Here is a 25,099-nt window from a genome sequence, read left to right as displayed (position 1 = left end):
GTCTTCCAAAGTGCTAGAATTGTAAGGTGAACTGTTAATCTGCCTAACTGAACTGCTTGAGTATTCACAGCCTCCAATACACAACTAATTAATGAGTCATGAGGAATGTCTTTTAGAAAAATTTCTATGTAAGGTAGCATCCTTAAAATTATTATTTTTTTCAGATAGGGTATCATTCTGTTTTCCAGGCTGAAGTACAGTGTCACTACCATAGCTCACTAGAGCCTTACACTGCTGAGCTCAAGCGATTCTCACTTCAGCCTCCTGAGAAGCTAGGACTACAGCTGAGTGCCACAATGTCAGGCTAGTTTTTATATTTTTTTTTCTTTGTAGAGATGGGGTCTTGCTATGTTGCCCAGGCTGGCTTCAAACTCCTGGTCTCAAGTGATCCTCCCATCTTGGCCTACCAGAGTCTAGGGATTATAGGTATGAGCCCCCACACCCAGCCTAAAATTATTTTTAATTGTGAAATGTGGCATATGTACTGTTAAGTATACAACATAGAGAGTTTAACAAATAGTCTATGAAGCCAACACCCATGAACTTGGAAAAGAAAGAAACATGCCGGACCCTGAAAGCCCCTGTATCCCTTCCTCATAACATCCTACCTCCCCGACACCTAGAGATGACCATTATATAGACTTTTATGGTAAACGTTTCCTTGCCCGTTTTTTTTTTTAAAATAGGTTTATCACCTCGGTATGCATCCCGGAACCAAACAGTTCAATGTTGCCTGCTTCTCAGCTGAATCACAGTGTGCATATTCTTTTATGCCTTGCTTTGTTGGTTCAACAATGTAAGTTTCAACCAAGTTATGAGTAGTTCTAATTCAGATCCCTTTTACTGTTGCATGTATTGAAGTGCATGATTTTGTCAAAATTTATTTACCGTTCTAATTCTGATGGACAACTTTGCTTACAGGTTGGGGCAACTGTGACACACACTGCTATGAACACTCTCATATACATGTATCCTAGGGCATGTGGGCACCTATTTTTCTAATGTATTTACCTAGGAACAAAACTTCTGGGTCCCTGGGGGAGTCAGCACCTTCTATTTAATGACCCATCATTTCATAAGATAAAATAATGACAAATGTTTTTGAAAAGAGTAAAGTTCTTACTTTCTAATCAAAGGTTTCCAAGTAGGGTTCCTACAACATATGTCAACTGCAATGCTGTTTGGAAAGGCTGTTTTCTCAAAAACCTAGATTTAAAACAGGCAGTAAAGCAAAGGTTAAAGAGTAGTCATTTAACGTATGATTCTCTTATATAACTCCAATACACTACTCCTAAGTGAAATGGTTAGGCTTCATATAGAATGACCTTTTCACCTACTTCCAGTACTGTTAGGTCAGCTTTGTCTCAGATCTTACCACCACCTACAACCTGGAAGTGTGAGATTACTTCTTTTGTATACAGAATGAATAGCTTGCTTAAGCCTTTTCCATGCTCCATGGTAAACCTAGAATGAAAACGGATTACCTTCTTTGGGATGAGGTAGTTGGTGAGAGCCGTGTGAACCTCATGGGAGAGGCAGAGGGGAGAGAACAGCTGTCCCCCACATTCATTGAAGGAATTCTCCATAAATGCATCACTTTCATCACTGCTAGAAAGCTCTTCCCATTCGTCATCGGAGGGATCTGGGAAGAGGGCAAACCACGCAGAACTGGAATAGTTAAGAAAATCTCCAAAGGAGTTTCCCTCTTGGCCCAGGGGGAAAACGTCTAAATGTAAATTGTTAACAAACCTTCATTGCAGCACATGTTGACGATAATTTCCAGAGCAGTCTGTTGGGCTGTCAGCAATGCCATAGTCTCTCTCAGTTCCTTGTCAGTGGCCTAAAAAAAATAAAATAAAAAAAGCAACTGACCAACTCTCAATGGTTGGGAAAATGTTTTTGAGTAATTTCCTTAGTGAAAGTCTACTAGATTTTTGCGCTTGGAATAAAGCACACAGGGAATGGGGAAGGTGAAAGAAAAGTCATGAAGTGCCAGAAGTACAAACTAGCATTATAATTCCTCTTCGTACAGTGGAGCATGCCTCCATTAACTGGGTTCCCATCTATCTGCACGGCTATTCTCCAAGCGTCCCTTGGTTAGCTGAAGAAAACAGACAAACATTCAGGAATTCTAAATGGAATTCACCCTGAAACCTAATCTACTGTGTCAAGAAGTAGCTGGGCACACTAAGATTTAAACAAGAGTTCATTCCAGACACCAGGCACTTACATTGAACCTGCTTTTAGATGCTTAGCTTAGATGTCTTCTTGGAATGGCCGCATTAACAAACACTACTAACAAGCCCTTACATGACCTGCAGAACTTGCTATAGAGCAGACAAGACAGACTTGCTTTCTGGCTTTCTTTAAAGACTACAATAAAGCATTTCTCTAAGACTGAAGAAAAAAGGAAGCTTGTTTTTCCTCTGAAAATACATAACATCAACTTAAACTTAAAATCATCCACTAACATTTCTTAAAATGGGTAATATAAATTTATATGACCTCAATTCTCAAATTGTCTATGAAAAGTGAAATAATCAAATGGATATTTCAAAACAGTACATGAGCTAAAAATAATATATATTTTACTGTTCGAAGATTTCCAAATTTCAGTTTTCAACTGTCATTTTTTTCCCTTTTAGAGACAGAGTCTCATTCTGTTGCCCAGGCTGGAATGCAGTGGCAAGTTCATAGCTCAATGCAGCCTCTAATTCCTGGGTTCAAGCAATCTTCTTGTCGAAGCCTATGAGAAGTTAGGACTATGTGCAGGACACCATGCTCAGCTAATTTTTTATTTTTTGTAGAGACGAGGTCTTGCTGTGTTGCCCAGGCTGGTCTCAAGCTCCTGGCTTCAACTAATCCTTCCATGTCCACCTCCCATAAGTGCTGGGATTACAGGTGTGAGTCTGGCCTCAACTGTCTTTTCAATGGCTGCACAACATTCCATTAAATGAATTCACTATAATTTACTAAGCATTCCACTAGTGTGGAATCTTTCAGATTTCCTGCATATGTTATTTCCTCAGATTTACTAGGTCAAAGGTTTAAAATATATTTATAGATCCTAGGACATATTCCTATTTTCCTTTCTAGAATGTTCATACCCATTTACAATCCTACCAACAAATTTTTCTTTTTGAGACAGGGTCTCACTCTGTCGCCCAGACTGGAGTGCAGTGGCGCCATCATAGCTCAACTGCAGCCTCAACCTCCTAGGCTCAAGGGATCCTCACAACTCAGCCTCCTGAATAAATGGGACTATAGCCACACTCTACCATGCCCAGCTAACTTTTTAAAGCCAGTCTAATTTACCTGCTAAGGGCTGGGCGTGGTGGCTCATGCCTGTAATCCCAGCACTTTGGGAGGCCAAGGCAGGCAGATCACCTGAGGCCAAGAGTTCAAGAGTAGCCTGGCCAACATGGCAAAACCGTCTCTACTAAAAATACAAAAAAAAATTAGCCAGGTATGGTGGCACATGCCTGAAATTCCAGCTACTTGTGAGGCTAAGGCAGGAGAATCACTTGAACCTGGAAGGCAGAGGTTGCAGCGAGCCGAGATTGTACCACTGCACTCCAGTCTGGGCAACAGTGAGACTATGTCTCAAAAAAAAAAAAAAAAAAAAAAAAAAAAATTATCTGCTAATTTTTGTGGGTTTTTAATTTAATTTAGAGATGGAGGTCTCAGTATGTTGCCCAGGCTGACCTTGAAATCCTGACCTCAAGTAACCCTCCCACTGCAGCCTTCTGAAGTGCTGAGACTTCAGGCGTGACCACCATGCCTATCCCTGGTGACTTTTCTGTGCAACAAATTAACTAACTTTGAAACATGTTCTTTAAAGAAAAAAAAAAAAAAAAAAAAGCTAATTGTTAATTTAATAGATGTAGTTCAGGAATCCCTAAATTTGAATTCCACTTATTGGTAGCAAGAATGTATATAAAAATCATTTCCATTTGCTTTGGGTGTGTGCTAATTCAACTAAATACATACTTACTAGTGAAGACTTAAAGCTAAACAATAGATGTTGCTGCTGGGCTCTCGTCCACTTAAAATATATGAAAATCTGGCTTATTCTTTTAAATTTATTTATTATTTTTTTGGAGACAGTCTTGCTCCATCACCCAGGCTGGAGTGCAGTGGCGTGATCTCAGTTCACTGTGATCTCCATCTCCTGGGTTCAAGCAATTCTGGTGCCTCAGTCTCCTGAGTAGCTAGGACTACAGGCATGAGCTACCATGTCTGGCTAATTTTTTGTATTTTTAGAAGAGAACAGGGCTTCACCATATTGGCCAGGCAGGTCTTTAACTCCCAGCCTCAATGATCCACCCACCCTGGCCTCCCCAAGTGCTGGGATTACAGGGGTAAGCAACCATGCCTGGATGAAGCTCTGGCTTAAAAGGAGCTCTGAAACTAAGCTCCACCTCTTTATGTAACTCTCTTCCTCAGAGCTTTTCTCTGCTTCTTACTGCTATCAAGCTGACATAAAGAACCAATTTAGACGAAATGTTATGACATCTGAGATTTGCTTCAAAATAATCAGTAGAGAAAAGACAGTGTGAGGGGAACTAGATGAAGTCAAACAGACCAGGATTTGAAAATTGGTAACTGTGGAAGCTGGACATGGGGTACTCTACTTTTGCATGTGCCCCCCAAAAAATTCAACTTGGGTTGAACTGCTCTTCCTTCATGTCTTTTTTATTATACCTTCTTAAGTTAAATGATGCAGTTTTGATTCTAAAAGAGTGCTGCAGAAGACACTGAGTAGTATGGAAGACCACAGCGGAAAATAACTTGTGTTCATGTCACCCTACCGGCACTTAAACACCAGCTGGCTCACTGGCTAGCATGTTGATCATTCAGTCTAGTCAGTTATGTCAAGACCACTTTATTTTCCATTTTTCCTCCTCTACCCTTGCTAGCCCCCACCATCCACCACTACAGTCTTAAGGAAGAGTTTATTTCTATTTTTAGTTTTACTGTTTTGAGAAAGATTCTCACTTAGTCGGCCAGGCTGGAGTGCAGTGGTGTGATCCTGACTCACTACAACCTCCACCTCCTACGCTTAAGCAATTCTTGTGCCTCAGGCTTCCAAACTGAGTAGCTGGGACTACAGGCTTGTGCCACCACACCTAGCTCATTTTTGTATTTTTGGTAGAGATGGGGTTTCACCATGTTGGTCAGGCTGGTCTTGAACTCCTGGACTCAAGAATTTGCCCACCTCAGCCTCCCAAAGTGCTGGGATTACAGGCATAAGCCACCACACCTGGCCAAAAGACTTAAAAAAGCAAGTTTTTACTATAAGAAAACACTGCATTTTTATAAGCACCAAAATAAAAGTAAAACAAAAATAAATCTCTATATAACAGTTAAGTATCAATAGTTTTTTTAATCAACAGTGGCACTTCCATCTAAACCTTGTTAGACTTGGGTCTCACCCTCAACCTTACTCCCTATAGAAGCCCCTTGGAAGGAAGAATGGAGGTAGGGACAATCACACAAGAATGCCGTTCTCCCATTCCCAGCCAGAGATTCAGATCCTTCAAACACAATGTACCTTTATCAGTTAGGATCAACAGAAACCTGAGTAGGATGGTGCCCACAGCTGAAAATGACCCCACAAGCCCTGATTTATCACATCCCCTCTTCCCACATACAGGTACGCAACAGGTTGGGTACTATGGTATACGCCTATAATCCCAGCCCTTTGGGAGGCTGAGTTGGGAGGATCACTTGAGACCAGGCAGCATAGTGAAATCCTGTCTCAAAATAAACCAATAATAATAAAATAAAAAGATCTAGGCTGGGGGTGGTGGCTCATGCCTGTAATCCCAGCCTGACCAACATGGAAAAATCCCATCTCTACTAAGAATACAAAATTAGCTGGATATGGTGGCAAGCGTCTGTAATCCCAGATACCTGGGAGGCCGAGGAAGGAGAATCACTTGAACCTGGGAGGCAGAGGTTGCAGTGAGCTGAGATCACGCCATTGCACTACTACACTCCAGCCTGGACAACAAGAGTAAAACTCTGTCTTAAAAAAAGAACTGTGAGCAACTCAAGGACAGGGTGGCACCCACAGGTTACTCATGTCACGGGGGAAAGTGGTTCTATCCACATTTTCATTTCTTTGAAACACTATCAGTTTATGCTTCCCAACATCGTGAACACAGGTAAGCATCAGAGGATGTAATTGCCTCCTCCCAACTCAGCCTTCGTCATCCTTCAGCAGCCTCCTGACTGGTCCTCCTGCCAGGCCCCTTGTGCTCTCCCTCCCTCCAGCTGCCTGAGTGATCTCTCCAAACACTAACTTGCTTTTTCTTACCTCCTTTATGACAGCTCAGGTGTTCTGTCCAAAAGGCTCTCTTTGGCAGTCTCTTCCTTGGCAGTCTCTCCCATCGGGGCTGAGTTACAAGGGCCTACTCTACAGATACCACTTTCTTAGAAATCTGTGCAGAGCCATAGCACTGTTCTTAGCACAGGCCTTAAAGCCTTGGTTTTATGTGTCTGTCTTCCCAAAACAGGAAGTTCCTGAAGGCTGGAAATTATGTCTTAATTATCTTTCTATCACCAGTGTCTAGCACAGTGCCTGGCATACATTAGGAACGCCGTAAATGTGCACCGGAATGAAGAAAGCCTCACTCGCTGTGTTCCCTGTCTTCCTATTTGCTCTCTTCCTTAACAAAATGGTCTCCCAAAGTATGGCTCTCTCTCTCTGCAGACTGTGTCAGCTGCAATGCTTCCTGCACCCAAGACTGCTCTCCTTTATTGCAGTATCACACCACCAGCACAAGTATGCCACCATCACCCACTCCAAGAAAACTACAAACCATCATTCATCTCACTGTCACACAACCTCTTCTGATCAGTAGTGCATAAATGAAGGTTTGGTCTGCCACCTTGATAAGGCTAAATACTAAAATAAGAGGCAAGAATGCAAAGGACAATTCAGGCAAAGAACAAATTCCTTTAGTTTGAAGACAGTCTGGCAGACAGTATGTAACAGAAGTGGGGAGATGCAAGAGTTACAAAGATGATCATCCAAAGTGTTCTCAAAGGATAGGTCTAACCCATCTCTGAAATCTCCAATATAGAAAACCATCATTATAGACAAGAGATATTGCCTCCTTTAGGAGTAGATTTTTAATGACATAAAGAGAGTCAACAGGAAAATACGACTCATTTTTACTGAAACTCACTTTATAGCTAATTTTGCTATAACATTTTTCTGCGAAGCCAAGGATAACTGCTGGAAAAAAAAAACAGCTGTATTAATCCATATTTGAGAACATCAGTCTGACTTACCGGAAGTAAATCTGAAACGAAAGTTTTCCTTCTGACTTTTCTTTTACGAGAAATGCCTTCCATTTCATCATCTTCAATCAAATCATCACCATTAGTGTTCTCTAATATTTCCTCAGCCTCTGCTGCAGTTTTCAGCCTTTGCATTTCAGCCTCTTTCATTTGAATAACTGTTTCACCAGTATCCATTTCCAAAACTTCAGCTAAGATCTTTAGTAAGGCATTTATGATTTCTGCTTGACTCTTGCATGGAATAATGTCCTTTAGATTCCAAATTGTGCCTGGGAAAAAGTGAACATAAAAATAAGAATTGCCTGTGAAATATTTTATTAAGTTTTCACGAGACTGAAACTTTCAGGCCAGTGTAATTTCAAAAAAATCTCAGTCTCACTGCCTTTGTTCATTTTCATTAAATATCAATGAGTACCACACTGAGGCAGTGCCCTCAGTCATAACCCTGCACAATCATCTCTCCCTTCCTTGGCACACAGTGCCTTTCTCTGATACTCTCCGTATCAGCAGACCCAGAGAACACTGATCCAGTCTCTTTTAAAATGACAAAGTGGGCTGGGTGCGGTGGCTCATGCCTATAATCCCAGCACTTTGGGAGGCTGAGATGGGAGGATCACAAGGCCAAGAGTTCGAGACCAGCCTGGCCAATATGGTGAAACCCCGTCTCTATAAAAAAAAAAAAAAAAATGACAAACTGAGTAGCATCGCTTTCTTTCATTGCCACCTATGCTGCTCTCCTCAGTAGCTTCTTATATTCCAAGAGTGGAATGGAATATACTAAGATTCCAAGGTCGGACTCATATACAAACAAGAGAGCAGATTATTGGTTTTTTTAAATTCCCAAAATAGAACAGAAGCTATCATTAAGTAGTCAGAGTAATTTTTTTTATGTTACTACAAAAATAAAAACACCTCCTGGCTATAAACCCAAAAGAACTGAAAGCAGGGACTTGACTAGATTACATCCATTTTCAGTAGGTTCGGTGGCTCACCCTGCAATCCCAACACTTCGGGAGGCCAAGGGAGGTGGCTTACCTGGGGTCAAGGGTTCAAGACAAGCCTGGCAAACATGGGGAAACTCTGTCTCTACTAAAAATACAAAAATTAGCCAGGCGTGGCGGTGGGGCGCCTGTAATCTCAGCTACTTGGGAGGTGGAGGCACAAGAAACACTTGACTGGCTGGAGGAGGCTGAGGTTGCAGTGAGCCAAGATCTCTCCACTGCCCTCCTCCAGCCTAGGCAACAGAGAAAAACTCTGTCTCAAAAAAAAAAAAAAAAAGATTACATCCATTTTTACAGCAGTCATATTCACAATAGCCAAGTTTAGAAGCAGCCCAAGTGTCCATAAACAGATGAACAGATCAACAAAATGTGGTATTATACCTACAATGAAATATTATTCAGCATTAAAAAGAAAGCAATTTCTGACATATGCTACAACATGGATGAACCTTAAGGCCATTATGAAAAAAAAAAAAAAAGCCAGTTGCAAAGAGACAAATTCTGTATGATTCCACTTCTATGAGGTACTTAGAGTAGTCCAATTCACAGAAGGAATGGTGGCTGACAATAGCTGGGGGAAAGGGAGCAGGAAAAACTGTCTTTCAAGGGTACAGTTTCAGTTTTGCAAGATGAAAAAGAGTTCCCGATTTCTGTTGCACAACAATCTGAATGTACACCATTAAATTACACATTTCAAAACAATTAAAGGCTGGGCGTGTGCTGGCTCACGCCTGTAATCCCAGTGCTTTGGGAGGCCAAGGTGGGCAGATTATAAGAGCTCAGGAGTTTGACACCAGCCTGGGAAACATGGTGAGATGCCATCTCTACAAAAAAAAAAAGAAATTGCTGAGCAGAGGAAAAATTATTAAAACGAAAATTAACTGTGGCTGGGCACAGTGGCTCATGCCTATAATCCTAGCACTTTGGGAGGCTGAGACAGCTGGTCACTTGAGGTCAGGAGTTCAAGAGTAGCCTGGTGAACATTGTGAAACCCCATCTCTACTAAAAATTACAAAAATTAGCGGGTGTGGTGGTGGGTGCCTGTAATGCCAGCTGTTCAGGAGACTGAGGCAGGAGAATTGCGTGAACCCAGGAGTCAGAGATTGCAGTAAACTGAGCTCGCACCACTGCTTTCCAACCTGGGAGACAGAGGGTCTATCTAAAAAAAAAAAAAATTAACTGGGCCTGGTGGTACATATCTCTAGTCCCAGCTACTTGGGAGGCTGAGGGGGGAGGATCACTTGAGCCCAGGAGACGGAGGCTGCAGTGAGCTCAGATCATACCACAGCACTCCAGCCTGGGTGACAGAGGAGGACTCTGTCTCAAAAAAACCAAAATGATCAAGTCAGTAAATTTTATGTGTTTTTTACCATGACTAAAATAAAAAGAAAACAGGCCAGGCATGGTGGCTCATACTGGTAATCCCATCACTTTAGAAGGTCAAGGCGGGCAAATCACCTGAGGTCAGGAGCTTGAGACTAGCCCGGCCAACATGGTAAAACTCTGTTTCTACCAAAAATACAGAAATTAGCTGGGCATGGTGGCACGCACCTGTAATCCCGGCTACTCCAGACGCTAGGCACTTGGGAAGTGGAGACTGGAGACTACAGTGAGCTGAGATCATGTCACTGCACTCCAGCCTGGGTGAAAGAGCCAGACTCCATCTCAAAACAATAAAAAAAAGAAAAAATAAAAAACCCAACAATCTCTCAACATAAATTATCTCTGCTAGGCCAAAGGGCAAGAGGAAAATAGATACAGAAACTAAATAAAGTACATACTAAACAGACCTTCAGATTACTTCTTCCTTCTGTATTCAGGGATTCTGGAGAGAAAAAAGTTGGTGGTAAAAAAAAAAAAAAAATGTAGAGAAAACTAAGTGGGCAATTTCTGAAATCACTTGTTCATAAATAGGTGGGGATCCCGACAACAGCATGTCTTTAACAGGTTAACAGTAGTTTGTTAAATTCAAAAAAATCTAGGCTGGGCATGGTGGCTTGCGCCTGTAATCCCAGCACTTTCAGAGGCTGAGGCAGGTGGATCACCTGAGGTTGGGAATTTGAGACCAGCCTGACCAGCATGGAGAAACCTCAACTCTACTAAAAACACAAAAATTGGCCAGGCATAGTGGCACATGTCTGTAATCCCAGCTACTGAGGAGGCTGAGGAAGGAGAATTGCTTGAACCCAGGAGGTGGAGGTTGTGGTGAGCCGAGATGGCACCATTGCACTCCAGCCTGGGCGACGAGAGAGAAACTTTGTCTCAAAAAATATATAAATATATATTCTACAAGGCTTTACAACTATAGACAACTGCTTGAAGTAAGGGTCTCTTCTTAAATACTAAAACTGTCAGAACAGATAAAAGCACACAAGGCCTGAGCTGTTGAAATGAATGATTATTACACTTTGGCTCCCACCTCTATCCATACTGAAAGCTACTAAAACGATATACTATGTATTTCATAAGGCTAAATATTACCTGCCACCAATGTCTTCAATAGAAGGGATTCCATGGAACTGACAGGAGAAAGCAGTACTGATTCCAGCACGTGCAATGCCGTAGCACTGAAAGACTTCAGCAGCTCTGGGTTATCCTCAGTCACTGTCTGCAAACAGTATGCTATAAGGCAAAAAATAAGTATTTAGAAACAAATCAATTCTGCTTAGGGTAATTTACACCAGTATAATTCATCAATAAAATCTGCATTGCTATCACTTCATTAGACACATGTAGCTTTTGCAGAATATATATGCTTTAACACAGGATGACATATGCAAATGAGGCTTCCCAAACTATCAGTGCTGGAAAAGATCATGTTTCTTTTCTTTTTAAATTTCTAATCCTGTACAGATCTATACTTTTTTTTTTTTTTTTTTGACACACTCTTGCTCTGTCACCCAGGCTGGAGTGCAGTGATGCATCTAAGTGGTCTCAAGTGAGCTGTCTGCTTCGGCTTCTCAAAGTGCTGTGATTATAGATGTGAGCCACCACGCCCAGCCAGATCTACACTTTTTATAAAACACAATTTAATAGGCTCTTAAATGTCATGGCAATGTTGTTATTATAAATATTTACAAAAGTTTGTCCTCAGACAGGCATGGTGGCTCATGCCTGTAATCCCAGCACTTTGGGAGGCCGAGGTGGGAGGATCACTTGAGGTCAAGAGTTCCAGATCAGCCTGGCCAACTGGCAAAACCTCACTTCTACTAAAAATACAAAAATTAGCTAGGCATGGTGATGCACACCTGTAATTCTAGCTATTTGGGAGGCGAGAGGATAGCTTGAACCCAGGAGGCGGAGGTTGCAGTGAGTTGAGATTGCGCCACTGCACTCAAGCCTGGGCGACAGAGCTGAGACTGTCTCAAAAAAAAAAGTTTACACTCAATTTATGCACTTATCAAGGACCAGTAGCAAATGGCCATGGGCCATACTCTTATAGTAGTTCTGTTGTCGATAACAGGTCCTAGGTTTTGGGATGCTCTGGCTTCCTTTAAATTTATCATGACCTTCAAAGTTAGGGTTATTTCTGGCGGAGCAATAGTTCTTTAAGAAAAAAAGTAGTTTTATATAAAAGTATGAGCGAATTAAGAGATGTGTAAAATATCAAATCATGCCCATCCAAATTACTCAAAATGCATGCTACTGCTGTGATAGACAACACATTTATACAGAAATCCACATATATGCATTTCTGTATATATATCCAAATGTAGTATCTTTGTCATTAAGAGACCAATTAAATTTACTGTACAGGTTAAAAAAAAGTTATATGGATACATGGGATGGAATCTTATGAGGTCATTTTTCTATATGTAAGCCTTGCTTGACTTCAGAAGCAGAAGTAGTATTTTAAAAATCATTAATCTAGCTACATGCAGAAGGAAAACACTATTATACATGCAAAACTACTTTATTTGGATCCGTTTCAAGAAAGCTCATTGGGGGAAAAAAACTAAAAACAGAAGTAAGTCCAGATTAAAGGCTCAAAAATGGAAATGGCTTTTCTTTTAAAAGATATGAACTAACTTTCCTGAAATTCTCTTATCATAACAAAAACTGTCCTCTGAGATTAAATCACCTATCAATTTCCTAAAAACAGCGGAATTGTTTTTAAAATCCCCATTTACTCACAACTCCCAGCCCCGCCAAGACTCCATTTGAAGAAACGATTTTTAAAATTTTCTCAGTAATACTTATTCCACTATTTTCCCCCATTTCTGTTCTCTTAAAAATATCCATTAGAGCCAAGAGAAACAGCAGTCAGGAAAATACAATTCTTCCTTGCCAGGAGAAACGCAGTTCCATAAGGGGACAGCTAGATGCCTGCTCTAACGATGGGTAGAAAAGCAATGCTCTTCCTCAATTGTTTCTCCGCTCCCACCCAGAATTCTGCTGAGCTGCCCATGCTCTGGTTTCTGCCTCCTGCCACTGAGCTGAGGGTCGCCAGTGGCTCTCCAGCCCAATAAAGAGAAGGCAATGCAGCCGAGGCCACTGAAGTTGCTGGACTTTGCCTTCCCTGTCTCATGGAAGGCATGCAGGCCTAAGTGGAATTTCGATCACTTCTTTTCCTCTCTCTCTCAACAAACTCAGGCCGTCAGTTTTCTGCTGGAAGTATGAGATAGTAGCATTAATACATTTGAGTAAGTTTAGATTCCAATTAATTGGCTTAAAGCCCTGGTAGTTGTGGGTTACTGTTTCTTAGTAAATGGAGTAGAAAACTTCAAGAATTAATAAAGGCTGCTAAGAATGGGAACAGTCTAGAAACCACATATCCTCACATAATTACCTTTCTCCCTTTCAGAGCCAAAAGCAGAAAAATTGAATGCGTAGATAAATAATATTAATTACAGATTTAGGAAGACCCAGAAAAAACAGGTGCTCAGCTACACATTCACGTACAAAGAGAAAAAAAATTGCTCCTGTAGAATAAACACGCTAAAGCTACGCAAAAATATTTGAATAAGGCTACACATACTTAACGCGTCATCATCTTTTCTTCACTTACCTACTGAAATAGCCAGGTCAACACTGGTGGGAAACCTACTTAAATACTTTAACACAATCTCCAAACACCCTTCTTTGTTGAATATAGACACTGCTCTACTACTGCATTCACTAAATTGAAGGGGGAAAAAAAAGTTTTACTATTCACATTTTAACAGTAGGAAATCAACCACAGCAATCTATAAAAACACAAATTAGGCCTTATAAACTCAGGAGTTGGTATTAAACACACACCATTTTTATTAATAAAGGAACTAACGCCCATTCATATTCACTGTACATGAGAACTGGCTATCTATATTTTATTTCTATCACAGTGGAACCTTTTAATCAACCTCTTTGCCATGATGAGTTTCCTTATAGAAGGTTAGAGCTGGAAGAGATCTTGTAGATCATTTAATTCAACTCCCCATTTTATAAATGTGAAGATCCAGGCCCTAAGCGGTGAAGCAGCCCATCAAAGAGCACACACTTGTTAGTGTAGAGCCAGGCCCAGCTCCTAGTTTCCCTGGGTCCAGCCTACTGTTTTTTCTTTCTTCTATACCACAATGATAACAAGTTAAAGAAGGATAAAAGGCCTCTATATTCATCACACAAAAACACAAATTTATTTTTTAACCTACTATACTTTAGAACATCAACAAAAACACAAATTTAAAGAAAAATAAAATTTCATTTTATTCAAGCCTTTTAGAGTGCAATTATAATTTCATCAAGCAGGATTTACAGTCTGCAACAGAGAAGTTATAAGTAACTATTTTTTAAATTGTACCTTTTAATAAAAGACTCACACAGCTATCAGTGTTATGAGTAAGCATACATACTAAACACAGAATAAACCAGGCTAATTATAATAATTGTATCCATGTTTCTGGAGGTAATATCCATGTTTTAAGTTCCCTCCATACATACAACATACACCCATGACATGTTAACAGCTAACAGAGCTGACTAAATTAATAAAGTAAATCTGTTATGTAATGAAAAATATTTCATACTTCTACCTACCTACTGATGGCAGCATGAAGGAGCCCACAGTATAGTCAGGAAGACAAGCACACATATGTCAAGATAATTTGAAATGTAAATTATGAAACAAAAATGTTAAAAGCTATAGTAACTAAATGAAACCGACAGGGCTCATAGGCATTCAGAAAAGAGAAATCACCTTGGAGACAGATTTAGACTCTTTTCAAATAAATTTTTTTTTTTCCATTTCCGAATGCCAACAATTTCTACAACTTAAAGTTATGTGGTATACAGAAAAACAGCACCCATCAGTTTTTGCTTGAATGCTGTTTCCTCAGATCTGATCTCTCCAATTTTTCTGGTGGAATGCATTCATTAAAATGAAATCACAGGGCCGGTGCAGTGGCTCAGGCCTGTAATCCCAGCACTTTGGGAGGCCGAGGCAGGTGGATTACGAGGTCAAGAGATCAAGACCATCCTGGCCAAACATGGTGAAACCCTGTCTCTACTAAAAAAAATACAAAAACTAGCTGCGCGTGGTAGCGTGCGCCTGTAGTCCCAGCTGCTTGGGAGGCTGAGGCAGAAGAATTGCTTGAACCCAGGAGGCGGAGGTTGTAGTGAGCCGAGATCCCGCCACTGCACTCCAGCCTGGCGCCTGGCAGCAAGGCAAGACTCTGTCTCAAAAAAAAAAGGATTAAATCACAGTCAAGGTCAGACTGCTATGTAAGCATTTCAGGATCCAACTTAATCTTGTATTCTAAGAAACATCTGTGCTTTTAGGTCAGCCACTATAATTACTGCTGACTGAAGATAAGGAACTGTGACAGAATCTTGCTAGAAATGTGGGACATAAAATGGGGCAGAAAAAAGTAACTCCAGGTTGTGCTTCTAGCCATTGCCATTCCTAGCAGTGAGTCCACTCCACCTTCACCACTGCTACAGCAGCCACAGAATGGAGAGTGGCCTTCTGCCTCCTGGTGCCAAAGAAGCTCTTCTTAGGCATCCACATCCCACTCAGACGGTAACTGCCAGGGAAGAGGAAGAAAAGCACCAGCAGAGGTCTGTGGTCCCTATCACAGTCTAGAGGCCAAACCGAAGATGCATCTGCACCTGGGCCTGCCCAGCTTAAAGACAAATGCTACTTAGGGTGTATAGGAAGTTGGGGAAAGGAGGAGCCACAGGTGCTAATGGTCATGATGCCTCCTATTTTTGTGAGGTGCAATGACTGGAGAGGAAATCCATAAAACAAAAGATGTAGTGAGGCAAGGAGGAAAGGGATTGGGAAGGAGGGTTGACTTTAGGTCACCTGATCCTACCTTTTACCAAATCTTTATTTTTGAGATGGAGTCTTGCTCTGTCGCCCAGGCTGGAATGCAGTGGCACGATCTTGTCTCACTGCAACCTCCACCTCCCAGGTTCGCGATGCTCTTGCCTCAGCCTCGCAAGTAGCTGGGATTACAGGCACGCACCACCACACCCGGCTAATTATTTTATATTTTGGTAGAGATGGGGTTTCATCACGTTTGCAAGGCTGGTCTCAAACTCCTGACCTCAAGTGATCCACCTGCCTCGGCCTCCCAAAGTGTTGGGATTACAGGCGTAAGCCACCACGTCCAGCCCCTACCAAGTCTTAACATCTGGATTAATAGGTCTACCAAAGGGAACAGAGATTCCTATGCATTGTAATAGATAGAACAGAAGCCTGGGTACTGCTAGAGCAGGAGGCTGCGTTTGGAAGGCATCTTACCATATATTCCACAGCACATTCACAGCCTCATTGGCTATATTCTCAATAGAATTTCTCTTCTGATCTTTTTTCTCCTGTGGAGACATCTCATTTGAATCCAGTCCAGCACTACACTGTAAGCAAATATCATGATTAGCACCCTGGTTCCAAAGAATTAAACAAAAAGGCAGGACATCAGAAATGACTGCGGCTAACAAGCCAACTGAATCCTCACAAGAATGGTACAAAATCAATACAGTGTTTTACCTAATAACTGTGACAAAAGACAGGAAAGAGGGCAATGAAAGATGAAATAAGAGCTTCTACATAGCGCCTTCTGTTTTGTCTTCGTTTTTTATTACATAGTGCCTTCTAAAGTACTATTCTAAGCATTTTACATGTATCGTCATTTAATCCTCACAATAAATCTATGAGGTAGGTGAACTATTATTATGCCCAATCTCCACCTGCAAATGGGAAAGTGAGGTACAGGGAGGCTGCTGAAGGTGTAGCTTAGCATGTGGTGAAGCTGGGATTCAGATCCCTGCATTTGGCTCCAAAGCTAGTGTGCTTAAGTCCCTCCAGTACAGCCCAGGAGACCCTCTAAAGCAGGGCTTTTAATCCAGGTGCTACTGAAATTCTCCACCAGAAAATCCTTTGCTGGGGAAGGAAGGGCTATCATATGCATTTGGGGATGTGTAGCAGCATCCCTGGCCTCTACCCACTGGATGCCAATAGCAATCTTTACCCCACAAGCTCTGTAACAACCAGTGATGTCTCCAGACATTGCCAGTTGTGCCCTGGGAAGCAAGATCATACCCAGTTAAGAATGACTGCTCTAAAAAGACCGATGACTCTCAGCAAAACTGGATATCCTTTATGTAGCCTTAAGTGAAAATTATCCATCAACACAGAATAGTGGCTTAGAGGCACTCCAGATAGAGAGCTCTTTAACCTCTTAACTATGTCATGCAATAAGACTGGAATGAGATCAAACATGAGAACTTACTGTAATCTTCGCAACAAGTTCCTAATGTCTGTGCCTCGGCTTCGTCATCTGTAAAATGGGAATAATACCTGCCTCATAGGATACTGTGAGGATTAAATTATATAATATCCGAAATGTGAAAACAATACCCGGCACATAAATAACTAACAACTAAATACTATTTATTTTTATTGTAACAAGTTTAACAACTAAAGGAGTGAGTCTGTACAGTTTTAGGAAGGTCTTTCCTAACTGTCATAAAAATAAAGGTACAAAATAGAGATTGGTGTCAATAATGAGAGTAGATCGGTGTTTCCAGGAAAAGGAATTAAATTTCCATACAATGTTTAGGTAGAAGACAAAGTCACTAACGTCAAAGTACTAAAAAAAGTCTAAGTTTGCATCCCAAAAGCTACCATCGAGTTACTGTAAAAACTGCATACCTCTTTTAGCAGCGCGACCAGAGGGGTCATGATATCCTTAGTCACCATGTCATCACAAACTTCAAAACCTCCACAAGCACTGAGATTTCTACACAAGAAGTTTAAAACATGTTTTACTTTCACATCACATGTCACAAAACACTTCTACACTCTCAAATTATATCTATTTTTAGCCATATTTAAGTTTTCCCAGAGGAAAGAGCTTACTGTTTCTGTCATATGCTGCTGAACCAATCCAGAGATTTCCACCTGTTCTGATCCTTGTTCTACAAGATGTAAACAGATGACTCTGTCATATAACAACTTAGTTCTGAGGTCTGAGACAGTATACAGGTACATAGCTACAAGAAGGGGAGAAGGGAGACTTTTCCCACATGAATAAATCATGTACGAAGGGATCTGTTCTTGAAATTAAGACTACAAGGGCAGGGATAGGTGCTGTGGCTCACACCTGTAATCCCAGCACTTTGGGAGGCTGAGGTGGAGGATCACTCAAGCTCTGGAGTTCAAGACCCGCCTGGGCAACATAGAAAGACCCCATTTCTACAAAAAAAAAAAAAAAAAAGAAAGCAAACTGCAAGGGCAGCAAGGTGGGGCTCAGGTGAATGACACCTCCTAAAGTAGCCCTGGCTAAATTCTAATTGGAAAGATATGAGCCTTCCCAGTGCACAGCACTGTATTAGGCCCTAAGGATATGGATAGTCACAATCCTCCAGGATCCCCTAGCCTGTGTATGCTGTGGGAGGAAGGGAAGGGCTTTCCACATGCTGTTTCCTTCCTAGGGGAAGTAGGGCATCTATTTCCCCCATTCATCCTTCAGAGCTGACCTCAAGCATCACTCACTCAAGAGTCTTCTTCCCTGAACCGGTTTGTACCCTCTTGCAGCACCCTTTGTCATTGCCATTCGTTGCAATTATACAGTTATCTAATTGTTTGGTTAATGCCGGTCTCCCTCAATAGACTTTAAGATTTCTTAAAGAGAGACACTACCTTGCCCATTACCCCATGACCACAGCCTAGCTCACTGGCACACAGTAGGCACTTGACACATATTGGCTAAATCAGTGAATGAAACATAAATCACAAGTAGAGACAGAGCTGTAAGAACTGCCAAGTATTAACTTCTGCTCTTGCCCCCTCTGCAGTCCATTCTCTGCACAGCCACCACAGTGGCCTTCTGAAAAGGTGAGTTATATATAATATGCCACTTTCCGGCTTAGAGTAAGTAAGTCCTCAGCCCTACACCATCCTACAGATCATCCCTCTCTCAGGCCTCACCTTTTTAATTACTCACCCCTGCTCTTCTCAGGCACCTACCCTCTCTGCTCTTCAATCATGCCAAACCACCTGCTGCTTCGCTTCTTTGCTGCTGCTGTTCCCTTTTTGGGTAATGCTCTTCCCCCTATTTTTCCACGTCTCCTAGCTCTCTCACCCTGCAGATCTCAGTTCACAAGTCATCTAAAAAGCACCTTTTTTTTTCTTTCTTTTTTTTTTTTTAAAGAGACAGGGTCTTGCTCTGTCACCCAGGCTGGAGAGCAGTGGTGTGATTACGGCTTACTGCAGCCTCAAACTCCTGGGCTCAAGCAATTCTCCCACCTTAGCCTCCTGAGTAGCTGGGGTTACAGACACCCACCACCATGCCTAATTGTTTAAAAATTTTTCTACAGACGGGGTCTTGCTATGTTGCCCAAGCTGGCCTTGGACTCCTGGCCTCCAGTGATCCTCCTTCCATGGCCTCCCAAAGCAATGGGATTACAGGTGTGAGCTACCACGCCAGGCTCAAGAGCACCCAATTCAAACTTCCACCCCCAACTCATCATCTCGTTTTCCCACAGCAATTCTCACTATTTAACATCATGTGTTACCTTTTTACTAGCTTCCTGTCTGCCCCCCATCAACACGACTTGTGCCAAGACAGGGATCTTGGCTGTCTCGCTCAACAGTCTTGGCTGCATAAAATCCCCTGCATCTAGAACAATTTCTGACACATGAACTGAAAATTTCATCCAAGCAAGGGACCCTATGGAGGGCTTTTGGAACCAGTAAAACGTGCACCAGGCGTGAAGGCAGAACGCCTGAGCAGGTGGACGCTGCAGATGAAGCAGCCAGGTAGACAGACAGATGAGATGCCTGTGGTCCGGGGATACTGGCGTTCTCCGGAGCCTGGAGAGTGGGTTCAATCTCTGCAAACAGATCGCACCAGTGCCTCTCACACAGAAAGCGCTGGCTGACCGCTGCGACTGCCTGGAGCCCAGGCGCGTGGGAGACTAGCGGTGGCACCGCCCCAGACCCTTTCCCGGCTCACCTCAGCGCGCCGGCTGCAGTCTCTCTGACCGCCAGGCTGGGGTCCAGCAGCAGCGGCCCGAGGCGGCGCACCGCGTCTCGACGCGCCAGGCCAGGGAGCGCGGGCCGCTGCTGCACCAGCCGGGCCAGTCCCGCGCAGGCGCACTCGCGGACCTCGGCGCTCGGGTGTTGGAGCTGTGGACAGCAAGAACCATCAGAAGGCACGCAGAGCGCAGTGCGCACGCGCGCGGGACAGCCTCACCTCGACACCCGGCTCTGCGAAGCCCCCGCCTCACTTTTTCCAGCAGTTCCACCGCCGGCCCGTCGTCATCCTCGCCTCCGGTCCCATTCACCGCCGCAGCAGCATCGGCCTGACAGTCGCCCGTAGGGGAGAACTGAGGTCGCTTGAAGCGCTTCGTCCGGCTCTTGCCCATGGCGACGTGCACTGTGCGGACCACCGAGAGAGGAGGGCAGCAGCAGGTGATGGAGGCTACCGCGCTGGTGACAAGGTCCGTTGCCAAAGGACTTTCCCACTGCTGCTCAGCTGGGCCGGCTGACGGCTGGAGAACACATGGGGAACCAGTGCGCAGGCGCGCGGCGCGTCGACAGCGGGGCGAAGGCAGGCGCGCGGAGCGCGCAAGCGTGGAAGAGGATGTGGGCGGGGCCAGCTTCGGCAAAGGGGCGGAGTCTTGTGGGTAATATCAGGAAGTAGGAGGCTGGACTAGAATAGTAACGCTGACTCAGGCGAGAGTATCACCTGAGGCCAGAAGTTCGAGACCATCCTCGGCAACATAGGAAAACACTCCAGCCCTCCGGCCCCGCTCCCCCCAAAATTAAAAATTAGCTGAGTATAGTGGCTTGTGTGTGTAGTCCCAACTACTTGGGAGGTTGAAATAGGGGGATCACTTGGGCCCAGGAGTTTGAGGCTGCAGTGAGCCTTGATCCTGCCACTGCACTCCAGCCTGGGTGACAGAGTGAGACCCTGTCTCAATCAATCAATCAATCACACTATAAATAAATATAATTAAGGATACCATTCAGTGAGGATGTATGTTTGAAAAGTAAAATATTTTTTTTTTTATAAAAAGGATACCTGACTTGCAAGGTTATTGTAAGGTACACATAAAGTTCTATGAAGTGCCAGACACCAAGCCTGACATATAGTAGGTACACAAAAAAGTATTAACCGTGATTTTGTCTCCCCAGCACCTCCCATAGCTCCTGTCATAGATCGAGACCACTTAATGTTTTGGAACGAATGTATGTCTATATTTGATAAAGCAGAATCGCTTAAGAAGTTAATCTACCTGCCTTAGGTTCCTCATCGGTGAGGTAGGGACATCAATAGCATATACCTTATGGAGTTGTTATGAAGACCAAATGTGTTAATCTATTTAAGGTGCTAAGAACAAAGACCGGCAGATAATAAGCACTATGTAAATGTTTGGAAACTTTTGTTTAACAAAGAGATTCTTTTGCAAATATTTGTTGAGTACTAGGTACAGCGCTGGGCATTGGAATAAAACAATAATCAAGGCAGTTTGGTTTCTGTCCTGTCTTCCTGTCCTTATGGAGTTTACCGTCCAGGGAGAGATCTGTTGAATATATAATTATATTAATAACTTTGGTTATAATTGTGGTAAATACTAAGCAGAGGAAAAAGAACAGAAGAATCTCAGGTAGTCTTTATAATTACACATGTAATTAGTGAGTACTCAGTATACCCATAGCTTTGGGTCAACTTTCCGTTTTTCTTTTTTTTGAGATAGAGTCTTGCTCTGTTGTCCAGGCTGGAGTGCAATGGTGCAATCTTGGCTTACTGCAACTTCTGCCTTGGAGCCACTAAATATATGTTGGTGGGTTTTACTTACTGTATATCTTATCGGGCCATTGATTTGCCTGCCACCTACCTAGTCTAGGCCACCGATTTGTTTGTTTTGTCTTGTTTTTTGAGATGGAGTCTCTCTCTTATTGCCCAGGCTGGAGTGCAATGGCACCATCTCAGCTCACTGAAACCTCCGCCTCTCGGGTTCAAGCGATATTCTTGCCTCAGCCTCCTGAGTAGCTGGAATTACAGGTGCCTGCCACCATGCCCAGCTAAGTTTTGTATTTTTAGTAGAGACAGGGTTTCACCATGTTGCCCAGTTGGTCTTGAACTCCTGACCTCAGGTAATCCACCCGTCTTGGCCTCCCAAAGTGTTGGGATTACAGGTGTGATTTACCATACCCACCCCAGGCTACTGTCTTTTATCTTGAGCATGTGGCTTTCTGGTCTCTTCATTTCCACCTTGCTCATCCCCCATCTATTAGGCAGCTACAGTTATCTCAAAATATTCCTCCACCTTTCTCTTTATATTGTATTCACTTCCTTGCTTAAAACTTTTCAGTGACTGCCAGGCGTGGTGGCTCAGCGAATGGATCACTGAGGTCATGAGTTTGAGAGCAGTCTGGCCAGCATGGCAAAATCCCATCTCCACTAAAAATATAAAAAATAGCTGGGAGGTGCCACGGGCCTGTAACCCCATCTACTTGGGTGGCTGAGGCAGGAGAATCACTTGAACCCGGGAGGCTGAGGTTGCAATGAGCTGAGATCATGCCATGGCTCTCCAGCCTGGGTGACAGAGTAAAGACTGTGTCTCAACAAAACAAAAACTTTTCAGCGGCTTCCCTTTCTCTTAGGATAAAGATAAAAATCTTAGCATGGCTGCAGGGTTTCACCCCAGCCTCTAGCCTCACCTTTTCATTCTGCTCTTTTAGCCAATGTCTATGGGGTCTCAGGGCTTTGCACAAACCCCAGCCCCTACCCTATGAATCAGTGAACACAGTCTTCATAGGCAGGGACAGGGACTTCGTAGTCAAGGACAGGTCTCCCCTGAAACAGCATGAACCTGTTTCTTTGCTTCAAAGCACAGATCAAAATTACAGTTGTAATTTTCAATTTCTTTGTGAACAGTTATTCAATTGCCTCTCTCCCCAGCTGAACACCAACACCTGTAAAGACAAGACAGTACCCACTTTCATATATCACTGTGTCCCCAGCACTAGCCTAGAGCCTGGCACAAGATAGACATGCAATTTATTGAATGAATGGAGAGACCACATAGTCAGGAGAGAGCAGGGCATGCAATCTAGATGGAATAAGATGATGAGAATTTAGATGAGATAGAAACAGATTCCTCCTGTTTCACTGTGGATATGAGCAAGAAAAAAGTGGTTCAAAACCCAGGCCAGGTGTCGTGGCTCATGCTTGTAATCCCACCACTTTGGGAGGCCAAGGCGGGCAGATCACCTGAGGTTAGGGGTCCAGACCAGCCTGGCCGACATGGTGAAACCCTGTCTCTACTAAAAAGACAAACATTAGCCAGTCATGGTGGTACATTCCTGTAGTCCCAGCTACTTGGGAGGCTGAGGCAGGAGAATTGCTTGAACTCAGGAGGTGGAGATTGCAGGGAGCTGAGATCATGCCACCACACTCCAGCCTGGGCTACAGAACAAGACTCTGTCTCAAACAAACAAACAAACAAACAAAAGACACCTTAACTAGATGAGGACAGAAGAATTCTAGGGCAGTGAAAATACTCTGTATGATGTAATAATGGTGGATACATGCGATTATACATTTTTCCAAATGCACAGAATGTGTAACGCTGAGACTGAACCCTAACGTAAACTATGGATTTGGGGTGATAATGGCATGTCAACATAGGTTCATCAGTTGTAACAAATGCATCGCTGTGGTGGAAGATGTCATCATGGGAGAGGCTGTGCATATGTGGGGCTGGGAGTATGTGGGAAATCTCTGTACTCCCCTCTCAATTTTTCCATGAACCTGAAACTGCTTTAAAAAATAAAGCCAGGCTCAGTGGCTCAAGCCTGTAATCACAGCAGTTTGGGAGGCCATGGCAGTTGGATTGCTTGAGCTCAGGATTTCGAGACCAGGGTGGGCAGCATAGTGAGACCCCATCTCTACAAAAAAATTAAAAAATTATCAGGGTGTGTGCCTGTAGTCCCAGTTGGGAGAATGAGGTGGTAGGATCGCTAGAGTGTGGGAGGTGGAGGCTTCAGTGACGTGAGAGAACGCCACTGCACTCCATCCTGGGTGACAGGGTGAGACCTTGTCTCAAAAAAATAAAGTCTTTAAAAAACAAATGTAAATATAAATGCCATAGCTGGAGCAGAACTTTGTGGTCTGTTATCATTAGTTACTCTTTCCAGTGATAAATTACCATTGCTGCTAAAATGAATGATTAGCTTTATTTAATGAGCTTAAGAGCCCTTCTGGGAGCCTCCCTCACTCTACTGTCAGTCTTGGAAGGAGCCCAGTGATCTTTAACCAGTCTAATCTTCCTTCACCAGTCATTTTTTAAAATCCAGTGAAGCAATGATTATCTAACCATCCCTTTTTCCGGCAAATTATCTTTGTCAAGAGGGAATTTTTGAATTAGACTGCTTAGAGGCCTCTTCCCTTGAGACAAGTTGGAAATAAGCTTGTCATCAGTTATTGGTCTGACAAATTTTTTTAAAAATTAGGAGTTAGGCTGGGTGCAGTGGCTCACCTGTATTCCCAGAACTTTAGGAGGCCAAGATGGGAGGATCACCTGACTACAGGAGTTCAAGACCTGTGGACAACATCAAGAGACACTATTCCCAGAACTTTAGGAGGCCAAGATGGGAGGATCACCTGACTACAGAAGTTCGAGACCTGTGGACAACATCAAGAGACACTATTCCCAGAACTTTAGGAGGCCAAGATGGGAGGATCACCTGACTACAGGAGTTCGAGACCTGTGGACAACATCAAGAGACACTATTCCCAGAACTTTAGGAGGCCAAGATGGGAGGATCACCTGACTACAGGAGTTCGAGACCTGTGGACAACATCAAGAGACACTATTCCCAGAACTTTAGGAGGCCAAGATGGGAGGATCACCTGACTACAGAAGTTCGAGACCTGTGGACAACATCAAGAGACCCTATCTCTACAAAACATTTAGAAATTAGCCAAGCACATATATATATACATAAAAGAGAGATCACTACTATAAAAAGAAAAAAGAAAAGAAATTAGCCAAGCACAGTGGTGTTTTCCTGTATTCCCAGCTACTTAGGAGACTAAGGTGGGAAGATCGCTTGAGCCCAGGATTTCAAGACTGCAGTGAGCTATGATTGCACCACTACACCCAGCCTGGGCCATAAAGTGAGACCCTGACTGAAAAAAGAAAAAAAAAAGAGCTGCTCTGCTAGACTCCTGTTTTTCCCCCTTCTAATTTTTGTGATGTAATCTTCCTACAGTACACTCAGATCAATATTTTCTAGAACATTTAGACAAGTCACATGCTCTTATACAGTCGGGTTCAGCCTTTTACATAAC

At 43.0% G+C, this 25,099-nt stretch overlaps 1 protein-coding gene across 6 annotated transcripts in view; it reads right to left on the bottom strand.

Moving 5' to 3' along the window:
* HEATR3 (HEAT repeat containing 3) overlaps positions 1 to 20,309 on the bottom strand; it is a 42,462-nt gene extending 22,153 nt beyond the window's left edge. The window contains exons 1-10 of one of the 6 annotated variants that reach the window (XM_008985843.5): positions 20,025 to 20,309; positions 19,751 to 19,923; positions 17,446 to 17,533; positions 16,036 to 16,148; positions 13,321 to 13,430; positions 10,794 to 10,934; positions 7,303 to 7,580; positions 1,750 to 1,840; positions 1,485 to 1,642; positions 1,124 to 1,206 (exon numbers count right to left, since the gene is read on the bottom strand). In XM_008985843.5, the coding sequence (XP_008984091.1) occupies positions 1,124 to 1,206; positions 1,485 to 1,642; positions 1,750 to 1,840; positions 7,303 to 7,580; positions 10,794 to 10,934; positions 13,321 to 13,430; positions 16,036 to 16,148; positions 17,446 to 17,533; positions 19,751 to 19,923; positions 20,025 to 20,162 (1,373 nt within the window). In that variant the 5' untranslated portion in view covers positions 20,163 to 20,309. Of the gene's footprint in view, positions 1 to 1,123; positions 1,207 to 1,484; positions 1,643 to 1,749; positions 1,841 to 7,302; positions 7,581 to 10,793; positions 10,935 to 13,320; positions 13,431 to 16,035; positions 16,149 to 17,023; positions 17,072 to 17,445; positions 17,536 to 17,652; positions 17,712 to 19,750; positions 19,924 to 19,990 lie in introns of those variants that run through there. The other 5 variants (XM_017967002.4, XM_078357784.1, XM_078357785.1 and 2 more) reach the window with 5 other exon arrangements.
* Positions 20,310 to 25,099: the final 4,790 nt, after the last annotated feature.

This window comes from Callithrix jacchus, chromosome 20, assembly GCF_049354715.1.
Source record: "Callithrix jacchus isolate 240 chromosome 20, calJac240_pri, whole genome shotgun sequence".
NCBI classification, from domain to species: domain Eukaryota; kingdom Metazoa; phylum Chordata; class Mammalia; order Primates; family Cebidae; genus Callithrix; species Callithrix jacchus.
Note: the sequence above shows the minus strand (reverse complement) of the source record. Positions and strands in the feature narration are given on the sequence as shown.